Source organism: Martes martes, assembly GCF_963455335.1.
Source record: "Martes martes genome assembly, chromosome: 18".
Classification (NCBI taxonomy): domain Eukaryota; kingdom Metazoa; phylum Chordata; class Mammalia; order Carnivora; family Mustelidae; genus Martes; species Martes martes.
The window spans coordinates 40,645,521-40,673,395 of NC_137906.1; the positions used below are offsets into that span (position 1 = coordinate 40,645,521).

At 62.6% G+C, this 27,875-nt stretch overlaps 1 protein-coding gene across 3 annotated transcripts; it reads right to left on the reverse strand.

Annotated features, from left to right (window-relative positions):
* Nucleotides 1-917: 917 nt before the first annotated feature.
* RAB40C (RAB40C, member RAS oncogene family) lies at nt 918-27,875 on the reverse strand. 3 transcript variants are annotated; one of them, XM_080830406.1, is made up of 7 exons: nt 27,596-27,875; nt 27,052-27,275; nt 9,251-9,311; nt 8,732-8,792; nt 3,558-3,635; nt 3,114-3,336; nt 918-2,595 (listed from the first exon to the last, which is right to left on the reverse strand). In XM_080830406.1, exons 2-7 carry the CDS (start codon nt 27,191-27,193, stop codon nt 2,318-2,320), a joined length of 843 nt encoding a protein of 280 aa, XP_080686532.1. In that variant the 5' UTR covers nt 27,194-27,275; nt 27,596-27,875; the 3' UTR covers nt 918-2,317. The 3 variants fall into 3 exon arrangements, with proteins under 3 accessions (XP_080686532.1, XP_080686530.1, XP_080686531.1); XM_080830404.1 differs by lacking the exon at nt 27,596-27,875 and adding an exon at nt 27,422-27,580; XM_080830405.1 differs by lacking the exon at nt 27,596-27,875 and having other exon boundaries at nt 27,052-27,318.

Consider the following 27,875-nt stretch of genomic DNA (forward strand, 5'->3'; position numbering starts at 1 on the left):
CCGTCGCGCGGGCAGCAAACGCCGGAGATGGGACCCGTGTGTTTCCTTGGCCCGGCTGAATTTCGGTAGCTGAAGCCCCACACCACACAGCGCTGAGAGGCCAAGGTCATCTAAACAGCACCCCGGGCTCCTGAGCGGGGGTGGGGATGGAAACCCCCCCACTTGGCAGGGCGGCAGGAGATCTAAGGCAGCGGCAGGACAGAGCCCCGGGATCTGCCCTCCCACACCCTTCCCAGGGGCCTGGGGCCGGAGGAGCATCTGCTCTGGGACCAGCGCGTCCCAGGGTCCCGCAACTGACCTTCTGACCTGGGAAGCAGGGGAGTAAAAGCCGTGTGTGGTCAGAGTGGGACCAAGAGACGCCCCGGATACAGAGGACGCACACCAAGGGGCTGTGGGCGCGGCGGGTTCCAGATCCAGGACAGTCCCTCGGAGCCGCCCAGAGGCCTGGGTCCCGGAGTGTGGGCGGGGCGTGGCGGTGGAGAGGCTCGTTCAGAAGGGTTCCCCAGCCCTCAGCACCCACCACACCCCAAGGACTGAGCCTTGCACACCCCATCAGCAGGCGGCTTTCCCACCCCAGGCCCAGGTCTGAGTCCGGGAGGCTGTGCCGAGTCTCGGCAGGCGGCAACCCCCCAAGTCCTCGGTGCCCACCACCCTCTGGCCGCAGAGCCAACTTGGCAGTTAGGCCCCGCCTCCACGATTCGGGGTGGGGGCGCTCGGGGCGTCCCAGGTGCCCCCTCCAGAGTGCAGAGGGCTGCCTGTCCGGCTCCCCAAGAACTATGCGGCTCGGGCTCACCCGCACAGCCCGGACTGGGAGCAGCCGGTGAGGCCGGGCCCGGAGGCAGTGGTCCCCGAGTCACCTCCACCTGCCACTTGGCCAGTTAAATCGAGGCTCTCACGGACAGAAAACACAACCTGTAGGCCGAGCTGAATTATGTTTACTGTACAAAGAAAGGAAAACCGTCCAAAACGAGCCCAAGAATGGTGTGTCAGACAGCAGCAAAGGGTAGTGTTGATAAAGTGAACAAAGGACTGTCCACGTCCTCAAAACAAAGTCTGTGTGACTGGGTTCAAAGTCCAAAGAGAGGGTTGCCCCCCACACAGGCGAGACAAGATAGGTGTGGCCTCCCCTGCCTGACCCTGCTAAAGCCGGGCCTCATCGGGGACCCCCCGCACACAGGCTGCGGCCCCCATCCTGCCTCCCAGACACACGGCACAGAAGAGTCCCAGAGCCCAGGGCGGGGCCGTGAGGACGAGGTAGAGCTGAGCACCAGTGTGACCGGTGGCCATGTCGCCAAGCAGGCGGCAGGAGGGAGCCAGGCCTCCTGCTCAGGGCTGGCTGGTGGGGTCTCCAGGAGCGGCTCGGGGTCCACGCGTCACGAAGAGGTGTGTCAGACCGGTTTTAGTGACATGTGACGCCAGGCAAGGAGCAGCTGTGGGCTCACACCCAAGGCTGGCCGAGGGCAGCTGGCGAGAGCAGAGTCCAGGCGCCCCGGCGGACGAGCAGATGGGTTGGCGGACACAGGCACAGCACCCCGCAGCCCCGCTGTCTTCTGTGTCTTCTCCGAGGCACAGGAGTGTCACGGGAATCGGGGTGCAGAGCCCCACCCACCCCCTCTGAGAAACACCAGCAGTCCCACCGGGAAACCGAGCCCTCACCCAGCCCCGAGCCCGTCCACGACGCGCAGGACGGTGTCTCGGGGGGCCGGCAGGAGCCCAGGAAGCTGCAGCCACACCCAGCCAACCGCTGGGGCCACAGCCGCCGCCAGCCACGTTGGGGTGCACCACGGCCCCCATACTCTCAAAGGCTGAGGGAGGCGGCCACGGGCCCGAGCGCACGGCCCGAGCTTCCACGCGCCCCCCTGCCCACACCCCCCGCGCGAAGTGTCTGTGAGTTCCAAGGTTGGAGCCCCGAGCAGGACTCCTCTCTACCTCTGCCTCAAACCCCCTCCCTCTCCACACGTCCCAAAGCCTGACCCGACCCCGCCGCCGACAGGGCTCACCACGCAGCCGCGTGGAGGCTGCCCTGCCTGCGTGTTACAAATGTACAAAAAGGTGAACATCTTCCATATAAATAAGGAAGGGCGCCAGGCTCCCGGGTCCTCAGGCAGCCCCCCGGAGGCTGGGGCCGGGTAGGGCCGCCCCCGGGACGCCTCCCAGCCGCACCGCGCCGCGGGGCCCCGTCCGCCGGCTGCGTGCACCGCCACGCTCCCCGGGGGGCGGCGTGGCCACAGCCCTTCCCGACTCGGCGCCCGGCCCGACGCGTTCCCGGGCGCGAGCCCTCGCGGAGCGCACCGGCCCGGCGGCCCCAGCCCGCCCGCTACGAGATCTTGCAGTTGCTCCTGGAGCAGTTCTGGGGCGGGCTCTGGGGCGGGCGGATGGACTTGGACCTCTTGAGGCTGTTGCCCTTGCTGCCGCCCCCCGCCCCGCTGGCCAGCGAGTAGGAGCGGCCGTGCATCATGACGGCGTTCATGCCGTTCGCCATGGAGAAGGACTTGAGGTGGCTCTTGATGGTGACCGGCAGCGGGAGCTTGTCGATGAGGTGCACGGGGGTGCAGGACACAATGGCCCGACAGCAGAGGTCCTGCAGGCTGAACACTGCAGGTGGGGGTCAGACCGCGGTGGGGAGAAGGGAGGTCAGACGGCAGGGAGTTACAGAGGTCTGCCGAGCCCTCGGGGCTCCCCTGCCCTGCACCCTGGACGCCCAGCACGCCACCCCAGTCGCCAGTGCCCTGGTAGGAGACGGAGGCTTCTGACCACCCTGGCCCGTCCAGCAGCTCAGGTGGGACGGGGCTCAGGCCGAGGGACAGGGAAGCACACCGCCACGACCGTCGGGGGTCGGCTCTAGGAGGGCAGGCTCCGAAGACACACTCTTTTCACTCGGGGACAGGGCCCACAGCACGGCCTCCCAACCCCCAGGTGCAGACAGGGCACCCTGCACGGTCCCCTCCTGGAACGCCAGGACCCCAGAGAGAGTGAGCTCAGCCGCCCAGGCACCGGGGAAGCCGCGGAGGAGACCCGGCCTCCCCTGCGACCCAGGAGGCGGGCCCCTGAGCGGGCAGCTGGAGGCCCAGTCTGTTTCCACTTTCTGGCCTGCAGCCCTGACAGCCCCTTACCTCGGTTGGGCCTCCAGATCTTCTCCATGCCGTGCCTCATGAGCACGATGCGGGACAGCTCGGTGAAGGACTCGATGACATTGAAATTGCACAGTGGACTGACCTCAAAGAAGGTCATGCCGTTCTTCTCTGCGTAGGCACGCGCCTGCTCTGTTGGGACTTGCCGCTTGAAGGCCAGGTGCAGCCGGTTCCCAACCAGGATCCGGGGAACCCCAGGTGCATGCTTGGCGGGGGACACAGGACTCAGCGGAGGCATGACACAGGACACCCCCTCTTGGCACTGTCTCCCAGGCCCCAAAGTGGGCAGGGCCCTCACTGTCCGTTCTGTGGCCATCCAGTGCTACGGGGACACAGAGCTGGACCCTCCAGACTTCCTGCTGGGAAGGGTAGCATGTATACCTGGGAAGGGCGACCCCGAAGGGCGCTGCGCGGGCTCACACCTACCTCATCGATCTCCTTGATCCACCGGTCTATGCCATCAAAGGACCAGCGGTTGGTGATGTCATACACCAGGAGGATACCCTGCAAGGGAGACGCAGGCGTCAAGAGGCCAGGGGCCGCCTGGATGGAAGAGGTCCTGCTCCGGACGCAGTGTGGCCCGGTGCAGCCAAGCGCCGCTCCCTCCCAGCACAGGGGACACTTGGCTCCAGCCACCGGCTTTCAAGCCGACCGTGTGGGTCACTTGTGGGAAATCTTGCCGTGAGATCCCGCCACGTTTCCGAGGCACAGCTGGTACGGGCTCTGCACGCACAGTCTGGCCAGCTCTGCACCCGTCTCCTCACTGAGGCCAGGCGGTGGGCACGGACAGCCTGCGTGTGAGGCCGTGGCAAAGCGGCGCTCCCGGGCTCAGTGCCGCCCGCCCCCATCTTGGGCACTTGGCTGGGACAAAAGGCATTTTTTCAACTTTTCTGTTCCAAACACATTGTAAGCATCAACCTGTGATCATTCAGAAATCACTCAAGTGGGACAGGCAGTCTACGCAGGTCTACAGGTGCAGCAGGCCCTGCCAACAAGCCTGGCAGGCAGACGGCAGCTCGGTCCCCGACACGCCATCCCACTGTGTGCTGGCTCCGGCGGGGGCACCCGGGCGCTGCGCAGAGGGGGCTCTGTGTTCCAACCCAAGCTTGCGGAGCAGGACGCCAGTCACTGCAGCAGCCCCACCAGCCAGGCCGGTGATTTGCTATGGGGATTGTCCTGTCACATCCCTCAGAGATCCATCAGCCGGAGCTCAGGTCTGGGCTGTGTGCACCTGCATGGCTCGCCCAGCATCCCTACCCTAGATGTCTCAGGGACCAATCACGAGCCTCACAATGGCAACAGCACAGAGCGAGGGCAGCTGCCGGCCCCTGCCTGTCTCTGCCCCCGGGGCGCCATGCCCAAGCAGGCCCAGGACCCACCCCGTCCCGCCCCAGCGAGGCTCTGTTCAGCCTGTGCCCCCATCACACACAAGACAGTGCTGCTGAGATCAAAGAAACAGGGCACCCTCCACCTCAAATGAGCCTTTCCTCTCAAATCTGTCCTCCCAGTTCTGGAAGACAAGTATAGCTCTGAGGTCTTGTAAGCACGGAGGTCAAAATCCCACTCTCTGGCTGGAAAGCCTCAAGCAGCGCAGCACAGAGCCACCTGCCCCCCAGAGAGGGATGACCGGGGAGGGACACTCGCTGGGGAGGGAGAGCCTTCAGGACAGACGGCCACACCCCACATGAAGTCAAGCGCTAAGACACACATCTCGGGGGCACTGGAGTCAGACTGCACAGTCCCGAGAGCAGCTGGGCGTGAACCCTGCCATCTGGGGTGCGGGGAACAAAGCCTCCAGGTGGAGTGCGGGGAGGGCCACTCACCCTCCAACCTGGAAAGAGCCCTTCTAGAAATAACCGAGGATGTTCCCATCAGAACCGTGCCGCCGTGGGCCGCCTGGGTGGCTCCGTGGGTTAAAGCCTCTGCCTCTGGCTCAGGTCATGATCTCAGGGTCCTGGGATCGAGCCCACACATCGGGCTCTCTGCTCGGCGGGGAGCCTGCTTCCCTTCCTCTCTCTGCCTGCCTCTCTGCCTACTTGTGATCTCTGTCAAATAAATGAATAGAATCTTTAAAAAAAAAAAAAAAGAATCGTGCCTCCATGTCGAGCTACAGACGGGGCACAGCGATGACCCCCCGCAGACCCTGGGAGACACCAACACACGACGACGCACGGGGGAAGCTTCCCCGCACAACCACGTGCTGGAAGGCAGGGCCTGTTCCGGCTCCTGCTTCCGTGTGAGGCTGAAAGGCGCCCGCAAGCGGACAGAAGCTCCTCCCTCGGGCCCAGGCGTCTGCCGTACCCCTCGGCCGCGGGAGAACCCCTGGCTGCCCCTCCCAGCTGGCACCAACCTTCAACGACCACCCCCTCCGGGGCGGCCCCAGTCTGACACCTTGGGGTGTGACAGACGAGATACCCACGCACACCCGTCACGGGGAGGACGGACACCCAGCGGGTCACACTGTAGACAGCAGGGACCAAAAAGGATCACGGACTTGGCAGGGAAGGACAGGTGGGGTCAGGCACAGACAAGGTTCCCAGTGACCAGGATACCCTGCGGGGCTCCAGTGTCGGCTGTGCGGTCCGAGGGAGGAGGGGCAAGTAAACTGTCACTAGGTTCTGTCCTTGTCATCAGTGAAACTCACACGTGCCCAGACTTTCTAAATGAGTGGGTACCCCAGGACATCAACAGAATTCCTCCCCTACCCGTCCAGGAATGACCAGTTCCCGTCTCATTCCTGACACGGACAGGGTCCCAATGCACCCTGCCCGGCCCCCACCTGGCACCCCTGCCCCCCAGCGGCCAGCACCCCTCGCCAGGCTCATGCGGCAGGACCGCTGCTGGCCCAGGGGTTGGTGCCCTTATTCTACACAGGTTATTTCTACTGACTTAGGAGAGCACACGCGTGTGTCGGGGGGCAGAGGGAGAGAATCTCCAGCAGACTCCCCACTGAGTGTGGAGCCCAATGTGGGGCTCGAGCTCACGACCCTGAGCTCCTGACCTGAGCTGAAACCAAGAGTCTGACACAGAACTGACTGAGCCCCCCAGGCGCCCCCAGGTCCTTCCTTCTGAGCCACAGCCTGTCCCGCAGAGGAGGCACGGATTCTGAGTACGAACAGTCTGGTGAGTTTGGACACATGAACATGCCTGTGCCAGCGGCACCCGACCCACGTGCAGAAGGCATCTTCGGGAACTTAACTGCGGGCATGTGTAACACACTTTGTCTGGTCCAGCTCCCAGGGAACAGCCGTGAGGGGCAGCCTCTGCCTACACCCCACAAGCAGCACTGACAGCGGGAGCAGCTATCAAGCAGCACCCACGTGCCAACCTACCTGGGCAGGGACAGGTGGCAAGCCTGTGCCACCAGCAGCACTCCGTTCACAGTACCTGTGAGCCCTGGACCATTTTCCACAGAAACCCCTTTTCATGGAAATGAACTGAACTTTCTCTAACCAGACCAGTGCCTAAGCCATGCTCAGCCCAGCACCGATCCAGCTCACCCCAAAGCCTCCCCGAAACAGAACTTCCCCCACCCCCAGCTCCCTCCTTGCACTGATCCCAGGGGATCCCAGGGGGCAGTGCCAGTCTCCCAGGGCCATGAGTGGCCACCTCAGACCCCAGCAACAGCAAACACGGGCCACGGAAGAAAGCACCCATGGCAAGGGCCCCCAGATAGCCCTGTTGCAGGGCAGGTGACAGCAGCCGGGAGCCGGCCAGGGGCTTCTGGGACCAGGGCCCTCGGGGACCCGCAAGGCCTCTCTCCGGTCTTCAGTGAGGGTGGGACAGTGACAGGAAGCTCAAGGAGAGGCCCCGGCTCTCTGGGTACCGTCCACTGCACGCTCAGGTAGGGGCCCCCTGCACCCCTCTGCACCCGTTCACTGCCACGACCCGGAGGGACGGGAGTACAGCAGGCGCTCACGGCCACCACCCACCCCCGGGCCAGAGATCGGCCATGGGCGCCTCCGGCCCCAGAACCAGCAGAGCCCAAGCAGGACCCAGGCTGACGCTCCGGAGAGAACAGACGTGGTAACGCAGGCCCTGGCGACCGCGCCAGCTGCTCCTGCTGCCTCCCGCGGCGCTCCCGTGGCGCTCCGAAGCGCGTGTCTGGGGTCAGCCCAGGCGGACGCCCGGCTGAGCCCGGGGCCCCAGTACCACACCTGAGGGGGCCGAACCCAGCTCCTCACTTTCGTTCCGATGACAAAAGTAACGTGTTTATTGCAGTAAAACCAACAAATATTCAAATGCGAAAGGAGCACACCTGAGCTCCTAGAAGCCGCAGGTGCGCGACAAGGACCGCCACCGCTCACGCCTCGTCTCGCGTGTGTAAGATCACACGTGCAGGCCCCTCCTCAAGGAAGAGGCCCCGGGCCCTGGGCTTGCGCGTGCCTCAGCCCTCCCCGCCCTCACCTGAGCGGCTGTTCCGGCGACTTCACCTCAGCCCCGGGGCCGCCGCGCACACTGACAGGCGCCCCAAAGCTGCACCCCTGGCCCCGAGGTCCTGCTGTGTTCCATCACAGAGGAGCGGCTGCTCCCGGAGGAACCGCCAGTGACACACCTGCCCTGCAGGGCGCCCCCGACACCGGCGGGGGAGACTGGACAGGTGACATCCCCAAGCCAGCGGTACGGCCCACACTTCTGTGCCGGCCCCCAGGACAGGAGTCCCCAAGCCCAGCCTGGGGCCCTTCCACCCGCTGTGCATGCTGGAGAGACCCCGCCCGAGAAAGCGACGGGTCATCCGCTCCCGTCAACACCAACTCAGACTCGGTCTGACTCTATCGCGGATAAAGTGTCCCTCTGGCTTCCCAGGTCCCACAGAGCAGAAAGACTGGCACGGGGTGGGGGGTGGGGGCGTGCGGGACATTAATCACTGCTCACAAAGCAAAACAGATCCCCATGGGGCTCCCCTCCCAGCCCCAGCCGGAGTGTGTGCGGGGTACCAGGCAGCCCCCTGCAGCCTGCACCCCACGTGGCCAAGGGCCCCTGCCTGCCGTGCACAGCAGGTCTGACGTCAGGGGTCTCCTTGGCAATTCCAAACCCTGGGGGGTCACAGCCTGCCCTGCGGCACAGACAAGACCGCTCCTGCGTCCACACCACTCAAAAATGACACGGCAGTGAGAGCCTAGAGATGTGAGCACACAGCCACCTTCCTTTCTTTCCTAGCCTCAAACCACACACAGCCAGCTGGCATGCAAGCATGTTGGGGGGAGCCCAGAGGACACAGAAAGAGGGGGTGTCCACGCCTGTACACACTGCCCAGCCCTGCCCCGCCGAGGACCTGCGGCAGCCCCTTCCACGGCGGCTCTAGCCCTGCCATCCTAGTCCGCGCTCCAGGCCGGCCCGCCCTGGAGCCACCAGGCAGCCCCTCTATCGGCACATCCCAGTCCCGGGATGCAGAGAAGTCACCTCATCTTCCCAGGGAACCGGGTGACTGAGCGGCATGTCCGAGGGTCTTGGCCCCCGTTCTCTGGTGCCTCCTACAGCAGGAGCCACAGGAGCCTATGGCCACGCAGGGTACCCGAGCTTAGACTCCCAGTAGGGTCTGACGGCACGGCTGCAGGGGGTCACCCCAGGTCACGGCACCACACGGTTGCTAGGCTTACCTGTGCGCCCCTCGAGTAGGACCTGAAGATGGTGCAGAACCTGCCTTGGCCCGAAGTGTCCCTGAAACACAGAGGGGTTGGGGGACGCGGCCCGTGGGACCCCGGCGTGCCCAGTGTCCTCCCTGCGAGGCACCAGCCCCCCCAGCCCGTCCACAGCACACCCTGGCGGACCTCCATGGGTTTGTGTGCCTCGGAACCTTGCCCTGCAGGGCTGGGGAACCCTACCCCGAGAGAATTCCCGCCTCCCGCTGGGGTTCCAGAAAGCGCTCGCTCTGGATCCCAGTGAAGAGCGAGGGGAGAGGGCCGCGGTCATGGTGGAGATGACGTTTATGGGCCAGAGTCAGACCATGCAGCCCAGACTCCTGGTTTCTGCACCAGAGGTCATTCCACAGGGACCCAGGGTCTGTGCAAATGGCTGCTCCCGTCAACAGGACTCCGGACTCGCCTTGGGCATCATGCAGGGACCCTGGGACACTGCGGTCCCTGCCCTGGCACCTCACTCCGCAGGGCCTGACTCACCAGAGCTCCAGCTTCACCCGCCGTCCGTCCAGCAGGATGGTGGTCGTCTTATAGTCTATTCCTAGAAGGAAGCAGAAGACAGCTGCAGGCAATGCGTGGGGACAGGCCCACGAGCACCCACCTCCCCAGGGCCGAGGGCCGTGTCTACCCCCCCACCCCCACCGCCGGACCCTTCCTGGGGCTTCAGCCCAGCAACCCGAGCGGGCCACCCCGGTATGGCCCCAAGAGCCTGTGCTGGGTGCTGACAGACGTGGTGCAGAGGGAGGGAGGCTCATCTCCGTGCTGACCCACTTCGTGTGGGTCCTGACACCAACCTCCCAGAAGCTAAGCATGTCTGGGTTCTTGGGTTCACCGCAGCCCCCGGGTACGGACGACTGGAGCGTGCCGGGAGCACGAGGAAGGGCCAAGTCATCTCTAAATGCCGTCTCGGGAGCGCTCTCTGCAGAAGCCACACCTGCCTTAGCTTCAGGTTTTATTTTTTTACTCCTTTACGGGATGAAGTCAGTCCACGAGAAGATGGTAGGAGCAGGGACGCTTCGCTGACGTGCAACATCTTCAGTGGCCTGTGGGCCACCCGGAGACGTCCCACAAGCTGTGTCTTCCCTCCCCTACTCCTAAGCCTTGGAGAAGCTCATCAGCTTCCTGGCTTTTTGTAACACTTGCCCCAGGAGGGCTTGAGAATGGGCTTTTGTTTTAGGTCTCTTTTTTACTTCAAGATTTTATGTATTTGAGAGAGTGAGAGCGTCAGCAGAGGGAGGGACAGGCAGAGGGAGACAGAATCCCAAGCAGGCTCTGCACTGATGCGGAGCCCGATGCAGGGCTCGATCTCATGACCCTGAGATCAGGACCTGAGCCGCAACCAAGAGTCAGTCACTCACCTGATGGGGCCATCCAGGCCCCCCGTGGCTTTTTGTGTGTTTCTTAAAAAGTGTTACGTATGTCTGCGTGTATTTGAGAGCCGGAGCAGGAGCACACGCAGGAGCAGCAGCACAGGGAGAGGGAGACGCAGACGCCCGCCGAGCAGAGAGCCTGCCGCGGGGCTCCGTCCCCGTCTCCCTGAGATCCAGAGTCATGCACTCCCCTGACCGAACCAGCCAGAAGCCCCCGAAATCGGCATTTTCTTTTTTTTTTTTTTTTTAAGATTTTATTTATTTGACAGACAGATCACAAGCAGGCAGAGAGGCAGGCAGAGAGAGAGGGGGAAGGAGGGTCCCCGCTGAGCAGAGAGCCCGATGCGGGGCTCGATCCCGGGACCCTGGGATCATGACCCGAGCTGAAGGCAGAGGCTTTAACCTTTAACCCACTGAGCCACCCAGGCGCCCCTGAAATGGGCATTTTCAATGCAGGTGTCGTTCACACACGCACCGTGTGCCCCCAGCACCCCCCTCGCTGTCCGGCCAACAGCCAGCTGCGCGTGAAAACCCGGCTCCCGTGCGGAGAGGACACTGAGGCATGAGAACGGAACTGACAGAGCGGGAGAAAACGTCAGCACGTCACGCGTCCGACACGGGACTGCTCCTCTCCGTCACACAGAAAGAAACGCCACAACTCAACAACAAAAACCACCCAATTAAAAAATGGGCAAAAGACCTGAACAGACATTTCTCCAAAGAGGATACACACACAGCCAATTCGCACGTGGAAAGGTGCTCAACCCCACTCATCATTGGGGACTGCCATGGTGAGATGCCACCATGCACCGTTTAGTTATTATAAGAAAAACAAACAGAAAATCACAGGTGCTGGCGAGGGGGTGGGGAAGGGGGCGGCCACATGGAAAACGGCCCGGTGGCCCCAGCTTGCTGGGGCACAGAGCTATGGTTCCACACCCGCGCTGCCCGCAGCACCGCTCACAACCGCTGAAAGGTGGGAACAGCTCGTGTGTGCATCAGCAGACCAAGGGTCAGCGGGGTCCATCCGTGCACTGGACTATCAGCCTGAACGGGGCGGACCCGCCAGCGCGGGTTCCACGGGGGGCGGGGGCACCCTCGAGGGCAGCGGTCTGACAAGCCCGTCGCAGGGAGACAAACTCGGCGGGCTTGCCCTTCTCCAGGCCCCTCCCGCAGTCAGATCCCTGGAGACGGACGGTCGGCGGAGGTCCCCAGGGGCGGGGGCCGTTCCTGGGCACGTTCCTGGGAAGATGGAAAAGCCCCGTGGACGGACGGTGGTCGTGGTCCCACGGCAGCGGGAACGCGCTGCGCGCTATTTGGAGCTGTGCAAAACCCCCAAAGAGGGAGAATCTTCCATGGCCCCAAGAGGCCTCCCCTATACTCCGTGGCCATCCTAGACACAAAAACCAGAGGCAAAAGCCTGAGCTTCCGCCTCACACTCGCCCTAATTTCAGATCGTGAGGAAACCGCCTCAGGGTCTGCAGATCGGGCCTGCCCTGCCCTTGGAGGTGGCAGGGCGCCGTGCCCCCCAGTCCTGCCAGGAGCGGCCCCCACGGAAGGCTGAGCAGCCCATGCGAGGGGACTGAAGAGAGTGGACAGTGGGGCCCAGCTGCGGATGGCCCAGCCGCGGGCCAAGCGCCCTGACAGGGCGGAGAGCCCCAGGCGGACAGGTTCACGGAGGCACCGAAATGTCAGAGATACCCTCACGCCCACCCTGCCCCTCATCCCCATCCCCAGATCCGCACAAAAACGTACAGGGCACTTTATAAAGTCTTCGAACACACAGACCAACAGGTCCAAAGAGAGGCCGTGCCCTCAGCAAGGACGGCGGCCGACCGAACGTCCCCGCTGGGCCGGCGCCGGCGAGTCCCAGTCTCGAGTCTGCTGCAGCAGAACTGCTGTCACGTCCCCCCGCCTCACACCAACAGCCCGTAGCACTGAGCACCTCTCTGAAAACCTGTGCGGAACGTGGACCGCCCCGGAAGCCCGGGCCTGACCCTGAGAGCGCCATCCGACGGCGGAGGCTCGGAGGACCGCCCGGGGGCTCACGGGGCTCACCAGGCCTCCCGAGGGCCCAGCGCCCAAGCTGACGGCGGCAGCTCACACGCAGGGTGCGGGCCACCCGGGGGACCCAGTCTCGGGTCCCCACACTCTCTGGACAGGCACAGGGCACCGGAAGACCGGCGGGCCGCGGCGGCAGCCGACCCCAGCCCTGGGCCGGCAGCGGCTCTGCTGATTCCTGAGCCTTCCTCCGCTGTTTCCCTGACAGCTGCTGGAGCCCGGCACTGGCCCAGGGTCGGGGTCTTCTCCCCGTCGCTCTCGCGACCCCAGCTCGCCCTCCACCCGCTCGGCTGACGCGGCGCGCACCCCGGCCGGCAGCCGGTTCTCCCCACTCGGTGCCTCCCTCCCGTCCCGGGAGCCGACCTCGGCTGCGCCGCTCCCTTCCGCGGCTCCTCCCGGCCCTCTGAACGCTCCTTCCCAACACGCCCGGACCCTAGTTCCTGGACCCAGTGCGCCTCTGCGTCCCGGGCAACACTAATGACCCACCGTTAAGGTTCTCAGACCGAGGGGCGCCTGGGCGGCTCAGTGGGTTAAGCCTCTGCCTTCGGCTCAAGTCATGATCTCGGGGTCCTGGGCTCGAGCCCCACGTCGGGCTCTCTGCTCCGCGGGGAGCCTGCTTCTCTCTCTCTCTGCCTGCCTCTCTGCCTACCTGTGATCTCTGTCTGTCAAAATCTTTAAAAAAAAAAAAAAAAAAAGGTTCCCAGACCGTGGTGGCGCTAGGCTGCCCACCACCCCTCGGAGGCCCCCAGGAGCGGCCGCGGTGCCGGCGACTCTGCTCAAGGGCGGCTCACGACGGAGCAGCTGGGCACCTCAGGGTGTGCGGAGGCCCGTCGCCTTGGACTGGGGGCTGTCCCTGCAAGAGCCAGCTGCTGCCTCTGGCCCTCGGGACACGACCTGAGCACCTGCGGCGGGGCCGGCGGGGGGCCTCTGCCGCACCCGCTCCTCCCAGGGAGCAGACCTCCCGCATCCCCGCTCGGGTGGCTGGGGTCCCGCGGGGCCGGGGGCACAGGGTCCCTGCCGGCGCCTCCTAGCCAGGCTTCAGGCCTCCACCTCGTCTTGGCAGCAACGCCTCGTCCGCACAGCCAGCCTCTCTCCCCCGAGGGGAGGGAGCCGCGAGTTCCTAAGAAGGTCTCTCCCGTGGTGTGACCGGGTTTCCCAGGGGAGCAGCAACTCCCTCGACAGGAATCCCGGCCTCCCTCCCTCCCAGCCACCAGGCGCTGTTTCTGGTAGGCCCGTGGCGGCACCGGACAGAGAGGGACAGGGATCCCTCTGAGGAGGCACAGGCCCAGGACTGCAGCTGAACAGCCGTGCACGTGGCCGCTGTGCCTGATGGGACAGTCTGGAGCCCGGCAGGCAGCTCCGGCACCGGCGGGTACGGGTACACTCGAGGCATGCACCGCCCTCACTGTGCGCCCAGACCCCACCTACACCAGGTGCAAGCCTGTCCCCACCCGCACACCACATGTGGCGCAGACGCCACCACCTCGAGCGTCACGGGTGTCTCGCTGCTTCCGAATTTTACGAGTTCTTCATTTTGGGGGAAAAAACCATCTTCCCCCAGGAACACCTGCACTCGGTACACGTCTGCTGCTGCCTCGTCAGCGTCCCTGGCTCCGAGCACAGAGGACTGAGGATGCACATCACACACGTGATGCGTGCTATAATGTACGCGTGTAACGTGTCACGTCACAGACACGCGCGCACCCGTGCGTGTCAGCTCTGCGCGCAGAGAGGAGGGATGGCCTGTCCTCCATCTCACGGACTCTCAGGAAAGCACTGGCCCCAGAGGGCCCGACGCGGCTGAGGACGGCATCCGCCACCGGCGCCCTGACGCCACGTCCCCGCGCCCCAGCCCCGCCCTGGGGGACACCACGGAGGCCGTAGGAGCAGGAGCTGTGATCACGGGCTGCTGACTGGTGTTCTCCGAAGAGACGGGCCAGACGGGAGGAGGAGGAGGCAAGACTGGTCCAGAAAAGGTCACTTAAGTTTCAACTTGCCAAAATGCTTGTTTTTGACAGTCACCCCATTCCCGGTGGTTCGGGGGCCAACAAGATGCCCCCCTTGCTCGCAGAGACCACCTCACCAGGCCCCGCGAGCAGAGCGGCGGGCATGCGCAGGAGGAAGGCCGGGCACTCCCCTCCGTCCCCACCGGCCCCTCATCCGTGGGAGGGAGGCATCCACGGCCACATGGCTGGCCGGTCAAGGACGACCTGGAGCCGAGCCGTGCTGTCCCATCGGGAGTGAGCAGATGGACAGGCCACGAGTCACACTCCCCGCTCCGCTCCCTCCTTCACAGCTTCAGCAGGGCTCACCCGCCTGTCAGCATGGACTCAGGACCACCGGCCTCCAAGAAAACCCATGGTCACTAGAATGACATGCTGCTCGCGGGGAGGACGCACAAAGAGGAACGCGGCAGCTCCGGCTGTCTGCCCATCGGCCTTACCGGGTGTGTAAATCGAGGCTGTGAGCTCAAGGTTCCACTGCTCAGAGCGCAGACCACTAGCACAACCCGGCTGACCTCTGGGTGCGGGCACTTTCCACACACCCGTCAGACCCGCCTGAAGGGAGAGAGCAAGGAAGGACGTCACCTGCCCAGACAGGATATCCGTCACCACCCCCTTTCTGTGCTAGGCTCATCTTACGAAAAAACGGAGACACTCAAAGTGTAATTACGTAGCTACTTCACAACACGACTAAAGGCCACAGCAGGACTTTTTTTTCTATTTTTTTTTCTTTTCATTTTATTTTTTTTTTAAAGATTTTATTTACTTGACAGACAGAGCTCACAAGTAGGCAGAGAGGCAGGCAGAGAGGAGGGGGGAAGCAGGCTCCCCGCGGAGCAGAGAGCCCGATGCGGGGCTCGATCCCAGGACCCCAGGATCATGACCCGAGCCGAAGGCAGAGGCTTAACCCACGGAGCCACCCAGGCGCCCCCTTTTTTTTCCTAAAGTAAGTTTTACACCCAGCGTGGGGCGTGAGCTCACAAGGACGAGGGCGGCACCTCCACCCACGGAACCAGCCGGGCGCTCAGCTCTGCCCTCGGCTCCAGTCACGGTCTTGGGGTCCAGGGATGGAGCCTCCCTCTCCCTCTGCCCCTCTCCCGCCTCATGCTCTGTCAAATAAATAAATAAAATCTTCTAAAAAGAAAGAAAGAAAGACGTGAGAAAGTAAAAAGGAAGAGAGACACGGAAGGTGCTACCTGGTGGCCTCTTCTGGAACTGGAACGCCAGCCGGCCTCTGGGGGAGAGGGAGCCGCTCCCCACAGGCTCTCCCCACCGCACAGGCTCCTGACAGGGGAGTGGATCCCCAGTGCCACCGGGAGTGCCCCGGGGAGCGCGGACCCCTAGCTCCCACCCCTCCCAGAGGCAGGTCACCCACCGAGCTCACAGCAGGCTCCAACAGCGACACATGGGTGGGCGACCCCCAGATCTGGCCTCCCAGGAAGGACAGCGGCAGCCGGCTGTCTGAGCCAGGCCGCTGTGCGCATCCAACAGGACATCCAGACCCAGGGGAGGCAGCTACTGCTTCTCAAATGTTCCTCCCCGGGGGGCGGGGGGGGGGCCTGGAGAACAAGCTCTCACTAGTCCCAAAGACAGCCAAGAGCGGGAGGAATGCTAGGGTCTTCCAGGAAGCAGAAAAAGCCCCCGTGACATGGGGGGACGTCCACAGCAGCCGTCCCGACGGGCGCACACCCGACAGCGCTCCTGCACACACATGCGGCTTTCAGGCTTCCTGCTCCAAGGGGGAGGCCGCAGCACACGCCTACGCCCCGGAAACACACCTCACGCCACACAGCATGCTTGGGGACATGAAAGGGAACTCCGCATGTCCCCGTTGACGGAGGCAGCAGTGGGCAACGAGGCAGGCACTCCTGCGCGGGCACGAGGTTCCGCGTCCCAGCGCTCATGCTCCTGGGTTCATCGTACAGCCCTCCCCTAGAGGCCAGTGGAAACGAAGACCTGCTCCCTTGGACAGATGTCCCCCTGGGGTCCGTTACGTTGGACTGTCCCCCAGGCAGATTCTCTCCCTCGCTGGTTCTCCGAGGCAAGCCGTCCCACGCAGAGTCTGTGTGCCTGGGAAGTGAGCCGGCAGTACTGCCAACAACCCCCACAAGCCTGAAAAGGATTTTTTTTTTTTTAAAGATTTTATTTATTTATTTGACACAGAGAGAAAAATCACAAGCAGGCAGAGAGACAGGCAGAGAGAGGGGGAAGCAGGCTCCCCGCTGAGCAGAGAGCCCGATGTGGGGCTCGATCCCAGGACCGTGAGACCATGACCTGAGCTGAAGGCAGAGGCTTAACCCACTGAGCCACCCAGGCGCCCTCTGAAAAGGATTCTTGGGGGCACTTCGGGGGTCAACTGGTCAAGTGTCAAATTCTCGATTACGGCTCATGCCATGATCTCAGGGTCGTGGGATCGAGCTCCACACTCAGGGGGAGTCGGCCTGAGATCCTCTCTCCCTCCGACGCTGCCCCCCTCCCCCCACACATGGGCACTCACACTCTCTCTCAAATACAGAAATCTTCCAAAAAAAGTTTGGGTCACCTGGTAGCTCAGTGGGTTAAGTGTCTGCCTGTGGCAGGTCGCGATCCCAGAGTCCTGGGGTTGAGTCTGCTGCAGGCTCCCTCCTGAGCAGTGAGTCTGCTTCCCCCTCCGCCCCTCCCCTTCCCCTGTGCACATGCACACCCTCCCTCCCTCTCAAATAAATAACATTTTTTGTTTTTTTTTTCCTTAAAGATCTCATTTATTTACGACAGAGAGAGACAGCAAGAGAGGGAACATAAGCAGGGGGAGCAGGAGAGGGAGAAGCAGGCTCCCCGCCAAGCAGGAAGCCCAACACGGGGCTCGATCCCAGGATGCTGGGACCATGACCTGAGCCAAAGGCAGATGCCCAATGACTGAGCCACCCAGGTATCCCTCAAGTAAATAAAATCTTAAAAAAATAAAAAGCATTCTTTCTGTTCCAGCTGATCCCTGACTGCAGCCCAAGAGAGACCGCGTGAGGACCCAGCTGAGCTGTGATGGGTTTCTGACCCACAGAAACCGCTGGGAAGTGGGTGCTGCTTTAAGCCCCTCATCTTGCTTGGGGCCACTGTGCCGGAGTGCCATCATCTGGGCGGTTTACACACAACAGAGACGGACTTCTGCTCCAGGGGCTGGAAGCCGGAGACAAGGCGCCAGGAGAGCCTGCGTCCAGGGAGGGCCCCCGTCCTGGGTCACCAACAGCAAGAGGGGCCAGGGGCTCTCTGGGTCTCTCTGACAAGGGCACTGACCCCATTCCCAAGGCCCCACCCTTGTGACTCAGCTCCTTCCCAAAGGCCCCACCCCTGACCATCACCTGGGGAGTTAGGTGTGAAGACAGGAACCCTGGTGGACACCAACACTCAGTCCGAAGCAAGAATGAAGACCGGCGGGGTCTACCAGAAGCGCAAACACACACTCCTCCGACCAGCCACCCAAAATCTACCCAAACCGGAACAACACAGACAACTTCCAGGACGGTGTGCTGGGCAGAATAACGCCCCAGGCCGCCCCTGCAGATGTCCTCCCTCTAATCCCTGGAACCTGTGGCAACGTGTCCTGCAAGGGGGAGGGACCTTGCGGGTGTGACTGGGGGATGCGCCTTGAGACGGGTCCGGGGTTATCCCGGCGGGCCCGAGGCCATCCGCAGTTCTTAAAGATGCGGACTCTTGGCCGAGTCAGAGAGGAGGTGGGAAGAGCAGAGACTCAAAGCCCAGAAGCACCTGACCTGGCTTTGAAGACAGTAAAAAGGGAAGGTGAGCGAGGCGTGCGGGGGTCTCCAGAAGCTGGGGCAGCCCTGGCTCACAGCCAGCAGAGACACGGGGGTAGGGATGGACCGCCAGGGCCATGAGCAAGGAAACAGACCTGCCTGAGCGCCTGCAGAAAGGAGCGCCCGCCGCCAGAGTGCGGGCTGTGCGGTAACGTGTTACGGCAGGCACCGGACGGAGCCGCTGCAGGAGAGCAGCGGGAGGGTGTCTGCTGTTAGCGGACGGGGCACAGAGGAAAGCCTGCCCTCCGGGGGGGGGGGGGGCAGAGCAACCGGCGGTGAGCCCTGGGACCGAGCGCTGTCCTAAAGAAACAGCATAAGAGCAAAGTGAACAGAACTCTCACCCGCCCTGGCCCTGGGACAGCCCGTAAACCGTCCGGTGGTGACTACTGAGGCTGGACAGACCCTACAACTTGGCAGCCCCGCTCCTCAGGGTATCCCTGAGAAACACACACATACAGGCACCAGAAACAAGTATGAGAATTTTCATAGGAAGATTATTCAGAAAAAACCCAAACATGAAAACGTCCCAAAAGTCTCTGTGCAGAAGAACAGATAAGGACACTGCAGTCCGCACAGACGGAGGGTGCGCGGCACCGAGGACGCGGCGACAAGCTCGCCACCACACCGCCACGTCTCACGGAAAATGGAGCGTGTGTGACTCCACTTCCAGGAATACTGGAGAAACACCAACTAGTCTGGAACAGAAACACGGCCGGCTGCCGGTCTGGGAGCACACAGGCTGGTCTGCAGGGAGCGCGGGGCCGGAGGGTGGTGACGCTTTCTCAGGTGTGCACACCCGTCCAAGCTCTCAGAACTGCAAGTGTGAACTGGGCCAGGGCTCTTGGCACACAAATTACACCACGAGAGCTGACTAAAAATAACCCAAGGCAGGGGCGCCTGGGGGGGGGTCGGCCGTGAAGCACCTGCCTTCAGCTGAGGTCATGATCTCAGGGTCCTGGGATAGAGCCCCACATCAGTCCCTGCACTGAGCAGGAAGCCTGCTTCTCCCTTCCCCTCTGCCCCTCCCCCTGCTAGTGCTTTCTCTCTTTCAAATAATGAATCTTTTTTTAAAAAAGAAAGAAGGCTGACAACACCAAACTCCGGCCGAGACCTAAAGCAACTGGATCACACACATGTTGCTGGTGGGCGTCCAGAACGACGGAGGACTGCAGAACACAGCTGGCCGATTTCCCGTGAACTAAGCGTGCACACACTTGTGAATTAGGAATGGGTTTCATGCCACTAAATCACACGCTTATGAATAGTCAGCATAGTAAACATATTTACCACCAAACTAAATTTTTTCAAGTTTTATTTATTTAAGTCATTTCCACACCCAATGAGTTTGGGGCACAAACTCATGATCCAGAGATCAAGAGTCACACGTACCTCGGAATGAGCCGGCCAGGGGCCCCCACAAAAATAAAAATTTTTAAAAACTGTATAGATTTCAGGCGCCTGGGTGGCTCAGTCATTAAGCATCTGCCTTCGGCTCAGGTCATGATCCTGGGGTCCTGGGATGGAGCCCCGCATCGGGATCTCTGCTCGGCGGGAAGCCTGCTTCTCCCTCTCCCACTCCCCCTGCGTGTGTTCCCTCTCTCGCTGTGTCTCTGTCAAATAAATAAAATCGTAAAAACAAAAACAAAACAAAACAAACTGTACAGATTTGTACAAGAACGTTCATACCAGCATCCTTCACAGTAGCCCCGATCAGGGAATGACAAGTGACCAGAACCATGCTGACAGGGGGGCAGGAGTGCAAGGGAACGCTTCTCGGGAACAGCACAGACGGCTATGCATGTGCCCCACGTGAGTGAGTCTCCCATCATCCTAGAGAGTGACACAAACCAACAGCACCCACGACTCAATTTACAGCACGAGGTTCTGGAGAGGCAAAAGCAACCTTACATGGACCCGAAGCAGGCCGGGGGCTGGAGCTGGGGGCTGGACTTCCAGGGGGAACTGGAAACGGTCCATACCCTGACTGAGGCAGTGGATATACAGATACGTGCCTGTTAGAGCTCCCTGGACTCTGTACTCAAGATGGGGCCACCTCATTGCATGTAAATTGTATCTCAATAAAACTTACTCTAAAAAAGGAAACCCGCAGGACATCGACCTGTGCGGAGTTTAGGTTAACAGGTCTTCTGACCACGGGGTTCTGCACACAGGCGGGAGCTGTTCGCGAACACCTGTCCCCTAGCACGCTGAGCACACAGGCGTGGGGGGAACTGGGACACGCCAAGAGCTCCCGTCCTCCTCCAGGCCTGGGGCTGCCCCCACGGCCCACATAAGTCTGTCGCTGGGGAAAGGTTGGGGAGGGGGGGCGCCTGATGAAGGACAGAAAAGGAAGCAGAAGTTACCTAATGAATTTCAAAATGCCTTTCTACATACACTCCACGCTGGGTTTCAGGAGAAGCTCTAGGGCAGTTTGTGGACGGGTTTCCTAATAAACCACACCAGACCAGACCAGAGCAGAAGCCTTCATGGAGAGCAAGCACGCTCTGCGAACAAAACTTGGCAAAATTCAGAACACTTAACATTAAAAAAAAAAAAAAAACAAACACACAAAAATTACCCATAACCCCAAAAGTCAGAGATAGTCACCATTACTGTTTTCGTGTGGCTCCCAGTTCTTTGATTTCACACACACCCGTACATGATGTCATTAAACTCTGGCGGCTTAACGAGGCATCGGAGCTCTCCTCATGCCCTCAGATACTCACTATTCCCAAACCACACCTTTAAAGGCTCTATATATGAATATACCATATTTTCTCTGGACACTTGAGGGTTTCAGACTTTTCACTTCTATGCTTAGAAAAGAAAAGAAAAGGAAAAAAAAAAAGAAAAAGCACCTTGATTGTTTTTAGCGGTGTCCCCTGTCCTTCCTACCAACTCTCGAAGGCTCGGGAGAGCACAGCCGGCAGACCTCCTGCAGCACTGCCCACTCTGGGCACACCCCCGTGCTGTGCGCCACCAGATTTACCCTATCACGCACCGACAGGTGACCTCTCCACCCCCAGAGTTCAACATCTTTCCATCTGTTTTTTATGAGAACCCCCTCTCGGAGGACTCTGTGTGCCCAACTGACTTCAAATGAGGAAAATCCTCCTAAAAAGGCTACAACCACCAAAGTGTCCTCACTTACCCAGGGATCTGGTCACTGCTGGACCCAAATCAAATCATGGCCAGCCCCACTGACCAAGACAGCTGTGAGTGTGACAGTCCCCAGGACCTCTGGCTCCCACGGGAGACCAGCTCAGACCGTGCAGCAGCTTCTGCAGCTGACCCAGGACCTGGCACCTGTGCTCAGGGACATACGTCTTCCCTGTCCAAGCCGTATCCATAACAAAACCAGACCCAGCTCCTGAAATCTTCCTGCCAACATCAGACCCAGAAATGACCAGACCACCCCCTGAGAGGTCCCCATGTCCCTGTAGCCACTCAAGGCCGTGCACAGTGTTTCAAGTCTGGACAACGTCACTTAGCCCACTAGCCATCCTCACAGACCTGCTTACTAGGCACTCACCTGACCTCAGCTGCCTGGGAAGGGGCAGACGGGCAAAGACCCAGCTCGCGACCCCAGAAACTACTAGATGGAGTGCAGGCCCGTCTCGATCACAGCACCGCTGCCCATCTGGGAACCGCAGCACTCTGCTCGGCCCCGCCCACACGGCGTCCTGGGCTCACAGACGTGTGTATCACCGGCCAGGATCTCTTCCAGGGTCCACGTGGACTCACGTGCCCAGAAATCTGGCAGCTGGATGTCTGCACTGTGACACTTCTCAAAATCCGTCCAGTCCCCACCCGCTCCCAGGGCTCTCTGTTCTCGCTCAGAGACGCCGGCCTCCCGACACCAGGCCCTCCACACCCCTTCTTGTTAGACCCCCCTCAACCTTCCCTCCCTCTTTGCGATCCTGCAGCCCTGCCTGTCTGAGCAGTGCCCACCCAACACACACAGATCACACTGCCCTACGAATTCCAGCCAAAGGGCCAGACCCCTCTGCCCCACAAACACCCAGCACCTCGAAGGGCCAAAGCTCGTCTGGTGTCCTTGGGTCCCTGCCACACCCACTGGTGCCAGGTTTACCTGGCCACCTCTGTCCCCTGTCCCTCCCCCACCCTCCAGAGGACGCACACCCAGAGTCAACAAGGCACTCGACACTCCAGTCTTGGCATGATATGAGACAGCCGGTCGTTACTGGGCCTACAGGAGCACAACCATGAGAAGCAAACCTCGTTACACCTCATGCTCGCTTGTATTTACTCTCATTCCCAAAGGATTTAAGGGGCCCATGTCCCCCCGTCCAAAGGGTGACCCCATACACCCAGTCTTCCCAGTCTCCCAGTCTCCTTCCCCTGCGTGCCCAGGGCACCAAACCCAGCCCCGTGGGCCACCTTGCTCCGAGCCTGGGCACTGGTCACAGACACCCTACCCGACCTTCTCCAAACGGCAGATGGCAATACCCTGAGCCTTGTGGCCCCAGACCCCACAACATCCACACCAGATGCCGCCCACTGCCTAGGCCTGGCTCCAACTCCATCCTCTGCCTTCTCCGCCTCCTCCTCACTGGCCACGGGCCACAGACCAGGGACAGGTCAGATGCGGTGGGAGGCGAAGTACCCAACGCACCCCGCCCCCCTACTTCCTTGGGTCCCGTTGGGGTCTCCTTCCTGAAACACACCTCTGTTTACTTCACCCAGTGAGCCACACTCTTGCGAATGGGAACGTGACACAGCACAGCCCTGGTAGAGACGTCACTTGGCGCAGCCCCGTGCCGGCCACTGAGGCCTCTGTTCTCTGCCCGCCCGAGCTTATGGAGACTGCTCAAGCTTCAGATACTGCAACTGCCTACTCTAGGACAACTTGGGCAGAGCCATGCCACCTCAGACGGCCAACCAGCCTAAGGAGCTTCATCTGAAGCAGGCACAGAAGTCTGCGTCTCCCCGCCTGCCCCCGGTCAGACTGGGGGAGGCCGATCTTTACGCCACACACAGAGCAGGTGAACACCCTGGCCAGTGGGCGCTAGGAATGCAGCCCCGCGCAGACAGGTGTATACGTGGCACCCTGTGGCCTTTGCAAAACTTCTCCGGAAACTGGGGGTTTGCCGCCCTGGTCAGCAGCTGACCCTGGGAGCTGTCGGGGCTCTGCTCTGCTGGTCGCGGCCAGGAGGGAGCCAGGCAGGGCTGGAGCAGCTCAGTGGAGGGAGAACAAATGGGCCTCAGTGACTGTCCCAGGCCCCAGAGCAGAGGGAGGAGGCAGCCCCAGCACTGGGGAGGGTCTGTGGTGAGAAGTGGGTCACCCCTGCCAATCAGCACCAGGTGCCCAGTGGCCAGACTCTGACTGACAAAGCCTAGAGAGAAGCGTCGACCAGGAACTCAGTGACCAGCTGCCAAGGCCCAGGGGAAGGGGGTCCGGCAGCCAGTGTCTGGGGAGACGACGAGCGTCGGGCCCTACGCTGCCCGCAGCAGCTGCACTCTCAGCTCGTCCGAGCCTCGGCTCCTCACGCGCCAAACGCCGCGCTGATGGTGCCTCCGTCACAGGACGGCAGAGAGGACTAGAGGATGGAAAAAGCACCGGGGGAGCCCAGCACTGTGACCCTGCCGGGCACACGTCATACTCCAGGCCAGTATCCCTCTTTGGAACCTGGCATCTGACAGAAGAAAGGCAAATCCCAGTAAATCGTCCAGAAAAATGGCCAGAGTCCAGAGACAAGCACCAACCACACACAGAGGAAGAAAAGGGACGACGAAAGGACGAAGGGTCGTCCGGTGACCCAGCGACCAACACCAGGTTTCTGTCAACACAGTGACGCCGCACACAGGCTGCTCACTCCTCTAGGACACACACCAGTTACTGCCTCCGGGGCGTACATCTCGTGCCAACACTGCGGACGAAGCAGCAGAGAAGACACCCCAGGCATACTGTCCAGAGACCGTCCCGACTCAGGAGAACAGCACGGCGGGGCATCCAGAGAGGCAGTCTCTCCTTAGGTTGGCACTGAGGATAGAAACCAACTTCCAGCCGGCCGGAAACGTCCTGTGAAAAACCATGGGGGACACGGTGACCAACGGCCCAGCCATCGGGTCGCTGAAGTGGGCTGAAGCCACGCCCTGGACCGGCCCCACGTGGGCACGGCAGGCGCTGTTCGGTCCTACAAACATCAACAGCCAGCAAGGCCCAGACACACAGAGACGTCACGCTTGCCTGGCTTTGTCCGTACCTGACCCAAACACCACGCTCCTCCTACCTTCCCCGCCCCCCAGACGCTGGGCTCAGGGTACACTCAGCAGCTCCCAGCCACACGGACCCCAGAGGAGCCGACAGGGAGAGATGGGCGCACGTCCACTCTTGAGTCTTCTGGGACGCAGGCCTATCGGCCGCGGCATAGCCTCCCCAACGTGAAGGCCTGTGGGAACCAAGGTGCTCAGCGGGTCACTGCCCTCAATGTTCACTCCCCCCAAAAAAGTGGGAACAGGCCTGTGCAGCGTAGCAGGACACTTCCCGGGCTCCTGGGAGTATCCAGGAGTACCCAGCACGCTGCCTTGGGGCCAGCACAGACACACTACCCACCACCCCAGGGCGGGTGACCTAGGGGTGCCCTCTGGGGTACCAGCTCCTCACAAAGCACGGGCACCTCCTTGCTGCCAGCTTTCACAACCAGGACTCCTCGGCACGCCCGCGGATGGCCCAGCCGGAACCTCCGTGCAAAAGCGTCGTGTTGTCGCCCCAGGAGAACAGGGGCCTCCTCTGAACCACTGCCGCGTAGCCCGAAAAGAGAAAACCCAAACCTCCCGAAAGGAAGGCTTCCAGATCCACAGAGACCTGCGAACACAGCGCGCACGACCATTACCAGACACCCAGGGCCTCCTGCAGGCTCCCCCGAGTGTGGCACACTGTCACGAGCGGCGGCCACTGCTCCGGCGTCGGCACGAGAAAAGGCCACCCGATGACCCGTGTGCTTGCAGAGCCGGGAAGACGATGCGCGCTCCTGGACCTCTCTGAAGAATGAGCCAGACGAGCCTCGGCCGCGGGTGGGTAAGCGCGCGGGCCGGGGAGAAGAGTTCGATTACCCGGCCCTCACCAAGCGTCCCTCACCAAGCGGGGATCTCCCTGCCGCGGGTCACCTGCTCCTGGGAGACCCTGGAAGGCCAGGCAGGAAACAAGCTTGGAAGCTGCTGAGGGCTCGTAACAACGAAGAGGAAGGGGAACCGCAAGCACATGCTCCGCAAGGTCAGAGATTCACGCCTGCCCCAGAGCTTCCAAAGCCCTCCAGAGCGTCCCTCAGGAAGCCTCCAGAGGAACAGAAGCAAGTGCTCACGCAGCTGCCGGCCTCCCCGGGTACAGAGCCCTGGCCGCTGGGTCAGCGAGCTCAACCCCGACCACACGCAGCACCCCCTCGTGCCGCGCCCCTCTAACCTCAAGGAGCCTAGACCCAGGGTGGCACTCTGCCCTTTCCGCTCGATGCCGGGGTGATGACAGGGACCCGTGAGTGCACCTCCCCTCGCCACTTCTGGCAGATGGCCATCGCGCTGGACCCGGTCACTGCCACTCGGACAGCTCCGCTGCCCCAGGCGGGTCACCACCTTTTCCTCACTACCAGCCCCAGCTCAGTCAACGTGTCACAGGAACTGTGGCAAACATCACCACCCGACAGAGAGCGCAGGGGGCGGGCCCCATCCCTCCAGGGGCTCTGTGTTCCCTGAGAGCTCGCTGCACCCCACTGGACCACCTGACCCTCAGAAGCGTGTAGCAACGTTCCAGGAAACCACCGCTGCCCCGGACGAGTCTGGCCTGCCTTCCCAGGCTCCTCTAACCCCATGCCACCAGCCACCCAGGGCTGGGTTAGGGCTCCGGGAAGCGATGCCACCACTGGGAAAGCAGCTCAACCACTCACTGACTGAGGCAGGACAGACACCTCTGACCGTCACTGCCCCGCATCCACTGAGGTGGCAGTAACGGATGAAGGGGCCTGCTGAGGACGCAGTGGAGGCTCTCCCTCCCCTAAAAAGTCCAGCCCCCCCCCACTTCTCGCCGTCTCCTCTAAGGCGGGGGGTTTAGGAAGTGGCCCCGTGCAAATCCAGCACAGCTGCCTATGGCTGAAGCTGCTCCAGCAGGAAGGGCATCTCACCAGTGCAGGCGATCCAACAACCTGCACCAGCCCTAAAATGAAAGGGCCGGAGAAGCCGCGTCCACACAGTCAGCTGCCTACAGGCAACAACTCAGCCAACTGCAGATGCTGGGAGCAGTCAGACAGGACCGACAAGAATCCAAGAAACAAAGTAACAAAGGGTGTGGAGGACAAAGGCCTGAAGAAGTAAGATGGGATGAAGGTTCCTGTCGACACTGAGCTGCCGTCATGCTCTCCGCAGACTGCCGGGTCCCCCTCGAAGCACCCTCCATGTGGCGGGGGACAGGGCCCCATCACAGGGCAGCACTGACCGCACTGATCCCGCGCGCCTCAGCTGATATTTTGAAGGGAAAGATGTGAAGCGGCGACCTGAGCGCCGGGAATGCATTAGCTGCGGCTTCAAGGATGCCACGGACGGAGGGGTGGGCGTCTCCTTCCAGCGAGCCCTGAGTCACGTCCCAGGGGGACAGCCTGGCTCGGAGGAACCCCGTCTGCGCGCAGACACCACGGGGTCACGGGAGTACCCCGGCCACACCTGGCACACCTGTCCCAGCTTCTCCACTCGGCCTGCCCCGAACGCCGGGCGGCCGCGCTGGGGCCGCCGCCGCTGGACGCTGGCCCCCGGGGACATCCTTCCCGGGCTCCGCAACGCCCCCAGTCTCACGCACCCTCCGGGGCTGGGACGGCGGGTGCCCACGCGGCGCTGCGCGGCTGGACCCCGGGGCCCACTGCGGAGCCGCTCGCCTCGGTAAGGGCCCCGGCGGAGCGGGCCCGGGCACGCGGACTGCGAGCTCCGGGCCCAGCCGCCCCCGCCCCCGCCCCGCCCGGGCTCCGGCCCCCGCCGGACACCCCAGGCTGGGGGCACGCACCCCGCAGACGCGCGCGGGCGGCAGGGCGGGCGGCGGCCCCGCGCCGCGGCCTTACCGTTGCTGTAGGCGTACGGGGACTCGGCCGCGCCGTCCTGCAGGCTCTCCAGGATCTCGCCCTTGCCCACGTCGCTGTCGCCCACCAGCAGGAACTTGAGCAGGTAGTCGTAGCTCTTGACCGGGCTGCCCTGCGTCCCCATCCTCTCACGCGCGCGCGGGCCGCGCCCGCATGCCCGCCGCGCCGGCCGCGGGAGCAGGGCGGGGAGGAGGCCTGGGACCGACCTGCGGGGCCGGGGCGCGCGTGAGCGGGGCCGGCCGGCGAGGCCCGGGCGGGCGGCGAGGGCCAGGCCCCGCCCTCCCCGCCCTCCCCGCCCGCGCCGCCCGCGCCGCCCGCCCGCGCCACTGCCCACCGCCGCCGCCGGCCTCACCTCAGCACCGCTGCCACCGCCCCGCCGCTTCCCGCACGGCGCCGCGCAGCCCCGCCGCCCCGCCCCCGGCCCGAGCGCCGCCATTGGCTGCCCCCCGGCCGCGCAGGCCCATTGGTCCGTGCGCACGTCCGTCACGACCGTCCGCCCCTCCCCCCGCCGTTTCCCACACTCCACCGTTAAGCCCCCGGTCGCCCCGCCTCCGTGCCGTCGCCATTGGTCGCCCGCCGCCACTCTCCCGTGGCCATTGGTCCGTACGCACGTCCGTCACGACTGCACGCCCCCACCACTCCCCACTCAGCTTTGGTTGGGGGGAGATTCTGGCCGCCTCGCCTAGTCGCCGTCGCCATTTGCCACTCGCCTCCGGGCTTCCCGGAGCCGCTGGTCCGCCGGCACGTCCGCCAGCACCTCTGCCATGCCCGGCGCTCCCGGCAGGGCACCCGGAGTCACCAGCAAC

Bases quoted from the DNA above. Each gene is read 5' to 3' on its own strand.
- RAB40C (XM_080830406.1), bottom strand. From the start codon at position 27,193: ATGGGGACGCAGGGCAGCCCGGTCAAGAGCTACGACTACCTGCTCAAG. The intron at 8,793-9,250 runs GTGAGTCAGGCC...TCTGTGTTTCAG, and splicing joins CGGGTGAAGCTGGAGCTCTG to GGACACTTCGGGCCAAGGCA. The intron at 2,596-3,113 runs GTAAGGGGCTGT...CCCCACCTGCAG, and splicing joins GATCTGGAGGCCCAACCGAG to TGTTCAGCCTGCAGGACCTC.